The 12400-nt window shown below is 33.9% G+C and overlaps 1 protein-coding gene across 1 annotated transcript in view; it reads left to right on the forward strand.

Moving 5' to 3' along the window:
- The window catches only part of LOC117108470 (nuclear pore complex protein Nup133-like), a 27021-nt gene that overhangs the window by 6189 nt on the left and 8432 nt on the right, over positions 1-12400 (forward strand). Inside the window, exons 10-27 of the mRNA XM_033250484.1 lie at positions 119-186; positions 577-656; positions 1244-1334; positions 1940-2008; positions 2274-2352; positions 2700-2745; positions 3358-3462; positions 3748-3907; positions 4286-4395; positions 4737-4843; positions 5421-5523; positions 6064-6186; positions 6276-6378; positions 7391-7434; positions 9877-10093; positions 11255-11388; positions 11804-11843; positions 12223-12341. Coding sequence (XP_033106375.1) covers positions 119-186; positions 577-656; positions 1244-1334; positions 1940-2008; positions 2274-2352; positions 2700-2745; positions 3358-3462; positions 3748-3907; positions 4286-4395; positions 4737-4843; positions 5421-5523; positions 6064-6186; positions 6276-6378; positions 7391-7434; positions 9877-10093; positions 11255-11388; positions 11804-11843; positions 12223-12341 — 1798 coding nt within the window. The remainder of the gene's footprint in view (positions 1-118; positions 187-576; positions 657-1243; positions 1335-1939; positions 2009-2273; positions 2353-2699; positions 2746-3357; positions 3463-3747; positions 3908-4285; positions 4396-4736; positions 4844-5420; positions 5524-6063; positions 6187-6275; positions 6379-7390; positions 7435-9876; positions 10094-11254; positions 11389-11803; positions 11844-12222; positions 12342-12400) is intronic.

Below are 12400 nucleotides of genomic sequence, written 5' to 3' on the forward strand. Positions count from 1 at the left end.
CATCATATGCGTACATTTTTTTAAAAAAGAAAAATAGTTATCTTAAAATGATAAGGAACACTCCTGAAAAAGATGATAGGTCTAGATGACTCCTAAAATTCATCATGTTCGTTTTCAGTGACACATTGGTTGTACTATGTGGATTTTACAGCAAGTCATCCCCATCTGTCTTGCGCTTCGCACTCGGTTAGTGTCTCATGTGTATTATACCCATCTTAGCCCATTTCATTTCGTTTCATTTATTTTGTCTCAGTAAAATACATAAAAACAACAACCGGTTATAATAGAACATAGTAAAAGTATGAAATATCTGAAACAGGCCTAGACAGGATTTCTAAAAGTGAACCAAATCAGTGTCAAGTAGGTCTCCTAGTGCACTATTGTGAATACACTTTGTTACAATAAACAGGAATGATCATAAATATATAAATCAAGCATTTTAAAAAAATGGAAAAGTTTAATGGAAGTTAGCTCACATTTTTTGTTAACATACTCAAATTCCAGTTGAGATATAAAACTTGTTCTTGCCTTGACAGTGTTTCTGATAATTCTGTTTTTCTGTTTTTGACATTTCAGCAAGCTTCGATGTAAGTCAAAGTGCACCACCAACCAGCCTACAGTCGTTCAATCTCACCCCTTACCAGATACCCTTTCAGGTCAGTCAACTTTTGCCATTGATGCTTTCAAATCTAAAATTGTAATTACTGTTTTTTTCAGCTTGTTGTGAAGGATCCATCAGTGTTTCAAAATCTTGAAGTTAAACATTGCAATTTATTGACAACTTTTTCCAGTTGCACTAATACTGATACTTCATCTTGAATTGCTCATTTTTAAATAAAGAAAACTAATAAATTCAGTAAGATACCAATGAATGGCTAAGTTCAGACATGGAGATAAGCTGGGCTTATGTTAAACCCGACTCAACATTAAACCCGGCTTAATTTTTCCTGGGCGTTCAGACTAGCGGGATTAACCAGACGAGAGAATTTGCATATTCATGAACTGTAACAAGAAAACGAGTTTAGAAATATTGTGCGCGAAACATACACTTGTTCAAAGCACACGTAATTGAAAGTTGATTGGTAATTTTTTTACATGAGGCCAACGTAGCTAAAAAGCTAATTAAAGAATATAATTATGGGAAAAAAAACATATTTTGTCATTTTTTCCGGGTTTCGTGGAAACATGTCACAAAATGTTCATAATTGTTAATGTTGAACATTGATGATTTGCTTATGTATAGGAGGAAGATGAAACATACTTAACATACAAGGTACTGCATTCTGGCAACACCTCCTACATCTACAGCCGCAATGTACTATATACTTGTACAGGTAGGAACATATATTGTAGTGGGCATGTTGTTACGATACTTGCTTTCTAATCCTAGGATTCTGGGAATTTTCTCTTGTCTAAAATAATATCTACACTCCATAAGCCTTGTATTGAGACATAAGTCCCACATTCCATTTATTTAGAGGGCCTTAAATATCAGTCAACATCAATCAGTCAGGATTACATATTAATAAATACCTGTACAGCTCAGGTACAAACATACAAATCCATAAACATCAAATATTTACTAGTATTTATACTGTATATAGAACAAACCTGGAAATAGCAATCAATAAATATAAAAATACACCAAAGAGGAATCTAACCAAAAATTTTGAAAATTATTTACCATTTACCAGGTGTCAAACCTAGAAACTTATAACAAACATGGTATGTCAAAACAATACACCACTAATGCTTTGTAGTGAATCTAAATGTTAATATTTCACTATTTCTAATACCAATCTGTAATTGTACATTAATGATTTATAAGTTTCTTTTTAAATTTCTTTCAAGTATCGTTTCTATGTTAAGACATACATTGTGCTTGACTGTTAAAATTCTTTTATTGTTCTAAAATATAATTTGTGTTTTGTTTCCATAGCAACTGATAATGGTCCTGCATTTGACAAGATAGAGTTGAACCAGCCTGGCGATGGAATCCTTGGGGCAGGTGGGTACACCTCACAATTACAGTAGCTCTAATGATAAAGTATTTCTTCTTTTTGTTCTAAATATTTTTAGCCTATATAAAGATTGTAGGTGTATTAATTCATTTGTGTGAAGTTAAATGTGTTAATACTGAATAAATATTTATCCAGAATATACTGTATGTTCCAGGTCTGGCTGTCATCCTTGGGGTTTGGGTTCAAAGCCCTTTATATTCATGTTACATCCTCATTCCTTTATCACTTCTGATTTATCTAATTCCTTAATAGGATTGAGTGAAACATTGCCAGTCTTCTTCACCAATAATTTTGGTCTTGTTTCTGTGAAGGTCAATCAAATGGAAGCAAGGTAAGTTAATATATAATTTTTTTTTGTAGCAATATAAATGTACATTTTATTTAAAAATACGTAGTTAACAGTTGGTGGTATCCTATGTCATTATTGTGATTATTGTTAATAGCATTGTTACTATTATTGATATGGTTGTTGATGTTTTCCTTTTATTAGTATTATTAATTTGTAATATTACGATTATTAATTATATCAATACAAAACCAGATGAAACTATTCAATCATCTATTATCATTATTATTGTTATTATTAATTTATTGTTGAATTATCATTGTTATTATTGTTGTTACTATAATTATTTGTCATGGTTTATAACTATGTATTTATTTGCTTCAATTTATTAGTTACCTTCAAGATGAATCATTTGCAAGTACAAGTGCCAAACTCGAGGTAATGTTTTAATGCATGTATTGTCAATTTGTGCCTCTTTCCTTAACAAACTTGTAAATAGTTTATGCTTCTAATCAAGTTGATTAAATACAACAATTCAATATAGAGTACTGGTACTGGTATGGGCATTTATAATGTGCCTCTTCCTTGCGGTTATAAAGCGCAGTTCCTTTCCCTGGTCATTGGGTCCACATGCTAAGTGTTGCTGCTGGTAATCAGTGCAGGAGCAGGCAACCCTACCAGGTACCCATTTATACTCTTGGGTGGAGAGACGCAATGCAAATAAAGTGTCTTGCTCAAGAACACAAGCGAAATGTGCAGCGAGGGATTGAAACCCCGTTCCCGCTGCGCCAGACCGCAGTAGAGTACTGTACTGTAAAATTGCAATATTCTTGAGGATTGTTACTATACATTGTGAAGAAGAGCAAAGACACTGATGACCATGAGATTTACATTAAGAAGACCGACAAACAACATGAAATTGCCCATGCATCAAACTTAAACTCAAAACAATCATTTGGAAACCCAAAGACTAAAATAACAACTACATTGCATACGTCTACCCTGCACCACTTCATGTGATGAAGAATTGTTTCCTTGTTTTCCTTACAGCAATCAATGGCACCAGTGCCAACAATTTCAGAAATAAGTGACATTGCTGTTGATAAAGTCACCGGACTTAAGAGTGTGTTCATAAAGGCATGTGGTCACAAAAAGGTAAACTTTTTCTCATTTTGTAGAAAAAATTGACTATTATTTTTTTCTTAGGACCTGTTTTTACTGCAATAAAACATAATTGTTAAATAAATCTGTATTTTGTTACACAGTATAAACATATCCATAAAACAAACTTGTTAAATGCTGTTACAAAACATGAATTTAAAAATACTTTTAACTGCAACACAAAATAGTATTTTCAAAATTGACCTCATGACCTATATTTGCATATTCACATTTTTCTGAACTTATATAATTTGTTTATATTATTTTTTGTCACTAAAGGATGTTGCTGAATCCCTATTGGAGAAGATATTCCCTAATATATTTGAGTCTGCACCCCAAGCCAACTCCTCATTGGATCAGACCGTTGTGAAGATAAGTCAGGATGTGATAGACGACTTCCCAGCCTCTGACCCACGCTGGGCTGACTCAGTACCTGGGGGTAAGTCATTTATCCACTTTGTAATATATTATGTTGGTCAAAAGCATGGTTTCCATGAAATTGCTACACTGTCGCTGTAGTGTTTACACTGTCCCTTATGCAATTGGGGAGGCTCTTTGTTTTGCCCAACCAATCAATATCAGCAAATGCTTTCATCGATAGCATGTAGCAATTTCATAAAAACTAGGCTTGACACAGTGGTAATGCTTCAAAAGGTCAAGGGTCAAAACTGTTTTTTTTTTCTGTGACTTCGAGCAAGGGACATCATCTGTAGGATTGCGATTATCCACAGGTTCACACAGCTGGGATTGGAATGATGTTTACTTCAGCAGTATTTATATCTTCTTTTTTAATACTCTTTTAAAATTTTTTTTGCAGACCCCTCATCTACAACAAGTTCTGTGATCATTCTCCACCAATTAGAAGACAAGCTCAAAGTTCATGATCAATTCATCTTTTTCCTCAAGTCCATGTCCATTTGGAATAAGGTAAAGTTAATTATCTTTTACTATGTGTTTGGAATAAAATCAAGGTGTGGTTAAATGTATTTAAAGCAGGGAATTGGGAAAAGCATTTCTAGTCATCATGAGTAGGTTGATTGGGATGGGCAGGGGAAAGGAAGCAGGGTGGGCAGGGGAAAGGAAGCAGGATGGGCAGGGGAAAGAAAGCAGGATGGGCAGGGGAACAGAAACAAGATAGGCAGGGGAACGGAAGCAGGATGGGAAGGGGTGAGGATAGCCAGTGAATTGCTGTAGTTTTGACAATGTAACTATAACACCAAACATCACAACTTGTCTCATTAATTAATCACCTTTTTTCTTTGTGTTAGCTACATTCTGTTATTGTGAGAAACAAACCAATGAGTACTTATATGGTGTTATGTGAACATGCTGAGAAAATAGTAGCTGCCATTGCTCTGAGGAACCTTCATACTTTGTAAGTAGCTCATTTAAATTTAAATTATTTTATTCATCAATCAATAAAATAGACAAAAAGACATAAATATAATATAAAATGTTGAAAAGAACAATTAAAAAAAAAAACCAAATACTCAAAAGAGCTTGTAAATCAAGTGTCTTAAATATAAAAAACAATATTATAATGTTTAAAATGCAAAAATATAGTGAAAAAAAACTCAAACAATAACTGTAATAAATTCAATAAGTAAATAAATGTCATACAAAAAACATACAAAAAAAAACATGCAGACTCACAACACACACAAAAGCGAAAATACCTGGAATCAGGTAAATATATTGGCCAATAAGTGAATAAATATAAATAAGCAAATAAGTAAATAGTTAATAGTTAAGATACTTATTTTCTACTCCCATAGTTCTGGCTTCAGTCCTCTAAAAAGTATCAGGATTTTCCTCACAACCAAAAATGACTCCATCCACTAAGGAATTGGATGCCATGCATATCATTTTATTATGTTATTTATGCACCATCTGATTATGTTAATATTAACTGTTTTGCTGAAGTTTATCATTTTATTTTATATAATTAACAGACATCCTAACTTGGTTGATGCAGCCATTGTACAAGTTATTCAAAGCCGTGGTTCTACAAGAGTTCCGTCAGGTCTCACTGTTCAGGACGTGTTTTACAGACAGGTTAGTCAGCCTTCTGAAACTAGTGTGTAATATACCATAATTATCAATGATAAGGTCAGTCTGAATGTATGTACAAAGAAGCCCATATTATCTTGATTATTAGCCCATGGGCTTCTTTTTGAGATGGGCTTCTTTTCGAGATTACTTTTGCAAACTGAAGAAGGGTGCTGATTTTCGAGTCTGGATTAAGCCCATTTGGCTTCTATTGGATGTTTGACAGTAGTTTAGTTTTATAAAAATCTGTTCAAATCATTATGGGGATATCCATTTTTCTCATTTTTTATTTTATTAAACAGCAATGCCCTGTTAATTTAAGAGTGTATTATCAATGTGGCATTATAGTTAAGTTGGTTGAGCAACCTGACAATATTCAGGGGGTCTTGGTTTCAAATCCTGATTTAGACAATACATATTTCAACAAACCTTTTATTAACAGCAATACACCTCATCCAAATTTCTGTGCACCACATATAGAATTAAGACTTGATTATATATTTGTTTATCTTCAGAAGAGGCCAGTAATTTTGTTCATATTTACAGGTATCAAGAATTAATGAAATATTAGAACATCTGTTCGACTACGAGAAAGCAATGCTGTCTGCAGAGTCGAGCCCACCTGGACAGCACATGCAGATCATTGTGGCTGTCAATGAAATCTTTGAGGTGAGAAATAGATTTTTGTGGTTGTTTTTTACTTATTTGTTTATAGGTTATTTTAATTATCTTTAGTTTTTTATCGTCTAAATTTACAGGGTATGTTGCAGAAGGCATGTCAGTTTCGTTCATCCAAGTCACTAGTCTACCAATCAGATGATAATATAGTCACTTTACAGCTCCAGTGCTTCCCGTGGACAGGTTAGTCAGTAATTTGTTATTTGTCTTTTCTCAGCCCTTCAGATGAAACACAAGAAGAGCAGTGATAGAATTGAACGACAGACCTAAGAATCTCTATTTTTTAGATTGCACATAGTAGCTACGGTGAGTCCAGCCACCTGGGCTGAATACCAAAGGATTTTGGAATGTTAATGACAGATTATGCCAAGTTTACTTTTGTAAAAATTAACTTGAAATAATACTATATATAGGAATTTATTTACTCTCTCCAACATGTTACTGTTCTGAATGCTAAGTACGATAACACTTCAGGTAGGACAAAAACATCATTTCTATAAAATTTTCTGATGCAAACCACCATCAAATAATGTTATAACAACAACTTATTTTAAAACAAATTAAAACATATTGATGTTTTCACAAGGGCATTTTACTTATTAATATACTTTACACATTTAATACACAAAGATAAACACAAAGAAAAATGTTTACAAGATAATGAAAATCTATAGATAAACGATCATAACATTTATTTATAAAGAGAAAAAAATGGGCTTTTACATCCCAGTGCACCATACAAAAAATACTTTTCATTTGCCTAATTAAAGATATATGAATGGGTCTTAGAGTTTGCTTTATACCAAATCCGACCAGGCTGTAGATAGTTTTTCACTGTTGATTGAGTGTGAAGTACTGTAGGTCATGTTGTGTTTCAGCTTTAGGTGCAAGAAGGCTACAACATTAAACAAATGTTGAATTTGCAAAAAACCATTCTCCATTTTTTTGTGAAGTCAACCAAAGCAATGTACTTGGTTGCTTAAAAATGAATATTGTATCCATGGTTACATTATAATTTTACCATTATTTTACATACTGCATGTTATTTTGAATCAACATGCATATGTAAAAGTGTACAAATTTGTCTACCTCCTTCCCCCTAGCATAATGTTTGTACACTTGTGATGTTGATAATGTTGAAGGAGTCCTTAATAAACAGATTTTTAAAAACGATTCTGGTTCCGTTATCTTTCAGCTTCGGAGGGGGCACGTGGTGTGAGAACATTGCTTAGTCAACAGGTAAGAAAATTAGTACTGAAGAGAAACTTAATGACTAAACCCAGGCACAAACTGCATTGTACAACGGTTGTATATACACTTCAGCCAACAATTCCGTTTTTTTTTAAACCAAAATTAAAGAGTGTGACCCGTCAAACGGCTGATTTTAGGGGCCCTCTTAAAAAATATAATGAAATAATGTGATGCTTTATAAACTATGTGTTTTAGTGAGGAAAAAATCCTGTGCTGCCAAAGGAATTGAACCCAATGCTGTGGCATTGAAAGGCAAGCACCTTAACTATCAAGCACTTAACCACCACCTACATCTCCACTCCAATGACTTTCCACACAGACCCTGTGGGCGCTTGTTGGTGCCATTCTGGGCCGTCATTATTAAAAACGTTTTGTTGCCCGCCTCGTTGTGTTCTTCATGTCATGTATAGTATTAATTTTAAACCTTGTATAAAAATTATAATAATATCTATAGGGTATAATTTGTTTATACATTGCTTAGCAACCCAAACAGCATAAAGCACTGTATTATCCATGTTGCAAGTGAAATGTTTGATTGGATTCTGATAATAGTGTCATTGATTCACAGCGAATAAACTCATCCTCTAGGTTTCAGTAAAATCATCTTCATTCTCAATTTGAAATCATCCTGATACAACAGGCATGGATTTATTAGACTTCGCACAGTTTGCCATGGCGAGGGTCAGAGCAAGAAATATATTTTTTTAATACAAAAAGAACATTATATTCGAATTTCAGTGCCATTTCCGACTAGCTAGAGGTGCCATAATAATAAATTAGGTGTTATAGACCCCTAATCTGTGAAAGTCCTTCCTTGGTCCCTCAATTTCGAATTCCTGAATCCACCACTAGTGGCCACTAAGGGCCGCTGGTTGGCCCCTGTTCCTTATTTTTTTTTTTTCAAAACTTCAAAAAAATTGGAAAAAAAGAAAATCAGATTAAGTCTGAGAGTGCCATTTCCAACCATCTAGAGGTGCCATAATCATAATTTTTTTTACCTCAGCCCCAACAATGGTGGGGCTGAGGTGGTATAGACTGTCAATCTGTGAAAGTCCATCCCTGGCCCCTCCCACCCATTTTCTGGATCCGCCACTGAAAACCGTTTAATACTGTTCATATCCCCTGCCCCTAATTTTTCCAAACTTTATAAAAAAAAAAATTGGGATAAAAGAAAATTATATTAAGTCTATTAAGAGAGTGAAATTTATGGCCATCTAGAGGGTCAATAATCATAAATTTTTCTTACCTCAGCCCCAACCATGGTAGGGTGCATACCCCCCCCCCCACCTTGCCATTTTGGTCCACTGTCTACAGAAAAGGCACCCACCCAAAAAAAAGCCTGCATACAGGCCTGTATATAGTAATATTAATTGACCACAGTAGTTAATGTGCACTTTGAGTAATACCATTGTCATAGTGCCACTGAACATTGCCTTCTGCCGTGGATACTGGTGCCATACAAATCCTTGTTGATTGATTGATTGATTGATTGATAATTTAAATTGGTTATAAGGTAATCTGCAATGTCATACCTACAGCAAACACACCACATGAGAATTAATTTGATTAAAAACAGCACATCTCAGAGTCATCTAGAGTGATAAACAAGCCTGAGGCCGAATTCGCTAAGATTTAAGTGGAAGCAGAAAGTCTTTTATTCCAAACTCCTCCGTATCAATTGATAATGCATGCACATGTTGTACCCTGTGTATTCACAATAGCCGACAATATGTATAGTTTATTGTTATTCATGTTGTATTCTATATTCATTCGTGTTTTCTAATTAAAGCGTCTTGCACTCTGTTTATTTATTCATGGAGCAATAAGCATCCCGATCTATTTAGTTATGACATAGATATGAAATTTTGAACAATTTATTTTTCCATTTTCGCAATATTTTGTATTATTAACATGATTTTAAAATACTTTAATCATTATTTTGTACTAATGATTCTGCGCTCAGTTACAGAATTTTTAACCTCGGTGCTTCTCTGTGGCCACTCTTTACTATTTAGTAGGGCCAGACCTTATATCTCTTTTGTGAATAGGCCAAATTAGAGTATAGGATACCCTGTAAATAAAGGTATCTTCAAAGATATCTTCCTATTACAGGAGAGGCCTTCATAAACATCCCCCCCAGTGACCAAGTCAGCCATGGGCAGGGGATTGGCCTGCTGTGAACCTTTTTTAATAACAATTATACCATGAAAGCATGTGTTTTAAACACATGATACTTTTTATCAACCCAAAGGCTAAATATATGCAAAATCAAGGGATTTTAAAGAATTGTTTTTACTGATTAGTATGATTATAATTATTATATTTAATGATAATTAATAGTAACACAAACTAATGTAATGTAATGTAATGCTAAGTCTACAAACTATGGTATGTAGTCACAAACATAGTATATTTTTTTTTTTCTGGTAGCATGCAATCACACTTAGCAAAGGACTTCCAGAAGTAAGCAACACACAACAGAAGCGTACTCTCTTTCAGCAGTTAGTGGACATAATTGAAATAATCTTGAATGGCTTCCTAGCTCAGCTGAATTCACTCAAAGATGATGTCGGTGAAGATGACAACCAGTACTCGCAGCTCTTACATAAGTATCAACAGGAACGCTATAACCTGATTATGCCACTCGGTAAGACTGCCCCCATTATAGTCGGTCACTGCTTTAGAAACGAATGGTATTAGTATATATTTTCATGCCAGACTATTTCAATAATCTGCTAATTTGGCAAGAATCCTTATTACATATTCCAGTAGTTCCCAACCATCGTGCGTACGCAGACCGCAGACTCCTCGGGACATGTCAAAAGTCTTCATGGACCCCCCCCCCCATGTTTAAGTATTACTCATTGTCGATGTTCAATGCCAGTTAAAACAATTTACAGCGAACGAATCTTATACCGATGTCAAAGGTATTTTATTATTGATAAGGCACCTACTGATTAATAGTAATATAATTAATATAATAATATAATTAATAATAATAAATAATAATTAATAATATTAATAATATGCGCTATGTCACACTTATATTTTTTTGTGTTATTTTCCCCTTAATATTGTTTTAAATTGTTCCCTAATTTCTCCATTGTCTAAGTTCCACTTAAGGTAGAGGTAGGTATTAGTAACATAATAATAATAATAATAATATTAATAATAATAATAGTAATAATATATTAATATAATTAATTTGTAATTCTTCCAAATAGTAATATGTTTATCAAAATAAAAAAAAAGAAAAATTAAGGAATTATGAAAAATTCTAGCTGACCCCAACATTTTTCGCGGACCCCAACATTTTTGGAGACCTCCTGTGGAACCCCAGTTATTTTTTGTAGACCTCAGGTTAGGAACAACTGATACAATAGCAAACTTTAAAGACTCTCCCTTTAAGCATGATTGTTATTGATGTTAGAATGTATTTGTATTATAGCAGCGTGTGTAATAATAAATTACCCAAGCTTTAAACTTGGAAAAAATGCCTACGTATTTTTGCAGTTGTATTTTTCTATTTTTGGTGAAAGTCCTCCTTTATATTTCAGTAATATTTATTCATGAATTATTTGGCTTGTTCATTTTATATCATCCTATTCATTTATATTGCAAAACTTTCAGTGAAATTTTTCTTGACTTAAATTTGAATATATGTATATATTTATAGTACATGTCTTCATGTTTATTTTTCGGACACTCCGCCATTGTGAATGTCACTGTAATTATAGTAAAGTACCAATAAAATTATTAGTTACTATAGCACCGTTACTTACCGTAACTATCATTTCATAATTTTTAGTTGATTTAGGGCAGAACGACAAAGTAGCGTATTTGGCGGAGAAATTCTGTGATTTTGGTATCCTTGTCCGTCTTTGTGAAGCCACAAATGATAATGCAAGACTACAGCGGTATATGAATCAGTTTGCAGACAGGGTGAGTTGATATTTATTTTAAAAAAAATTTAATTCATTGATGCTCCAAAAGGAATTTTTTAATTTTCCATACCCTGGTCAGTCATTCCTTTAGCTGTTTACAAAAACATTGGTAGTTTAATGTGCAAATATTTGGATGATTTGCTATTCTGTATGATTATGAATGCAGTGGTTGATCTGGGGGAGGGATGGAAGAGGGTGATGAAAATGTTAGTTTTCTTTTTTTCCAGCTTCACATTTCTATTTGGTAGTTATTTGGGGTTGCGGAGGGTAGCACATTTCTATGTGGTAGTTATTTGTGGGTGGGGAAGGAGGGTGAACATGTTTGTTTCCTTTTTCTCTACTTCACATTTCCATTTGCTAATTATTTAAATTTTGAGTAATTGAAAATCTATATTTTAATAAATATTTTTTAGGGGTTTTCAGAGTTTCTGTTCAAGTACTACATGGATGAAGGTGAGTATGTATGCGTATTATGTTGTTTGCTATACAGGGGAAGATTTAGGGGGCAGGTCCCCCTTTTGGAAAGTTGGGAAAAGAAAGAAAAAGAAATAATTGATCAGCCAAATGCCTTAGAAGTTACTTTCAACGGTATAGAAAACAAAAAATTTGCGAGGGAATTCTCCTTGTCCCCCTAGTGTATAGTTGTCTCGATCGTCTCCACTTCCCCCCCCCCCCCCCCCTTCGAACATCTCAGGATCCGCCCCTATTATAAGATATAATGAAATTGATAATTTGTCCCTCTGTATTTTTCTTCGACCCCTCTAAGCTTTCCTGTTATTAAAATAATGCATCTGCTTCAATGACATTTTTTCATGCTTGTTTCTGTTAACAGGTAAAAGGGGAAAACTCTTATCACATTCATTTGGCCGTCAACAAGAGCTGGCTAATTTTCTTGAATCGCACGACAACCTTAGTTGGTTACATCACATTCACACCAATGACTATACACAGGTAGGTACTGGACAGCTTAGCAGCTGAACTTAGTTGGTTCAGCTGGTGGTAGCCACAGT

Source organism: Anneissia japonica, unplaced genomic scaffold (genome assembly GCF_011630105.1).
Source record: "Anneissia japonica isolate Jap-2015-1 unplaced genomic scaffold, ASM1163010v1 scaffold3940_len624931_cov186, whole genome shotgun sequence".
Lineage (NCBI taxonomy): Eukaryota > Metazoa > Echinodermata > Crinoidea > Comatulida > Comatulidae > Anneissia > Anneissia japonica.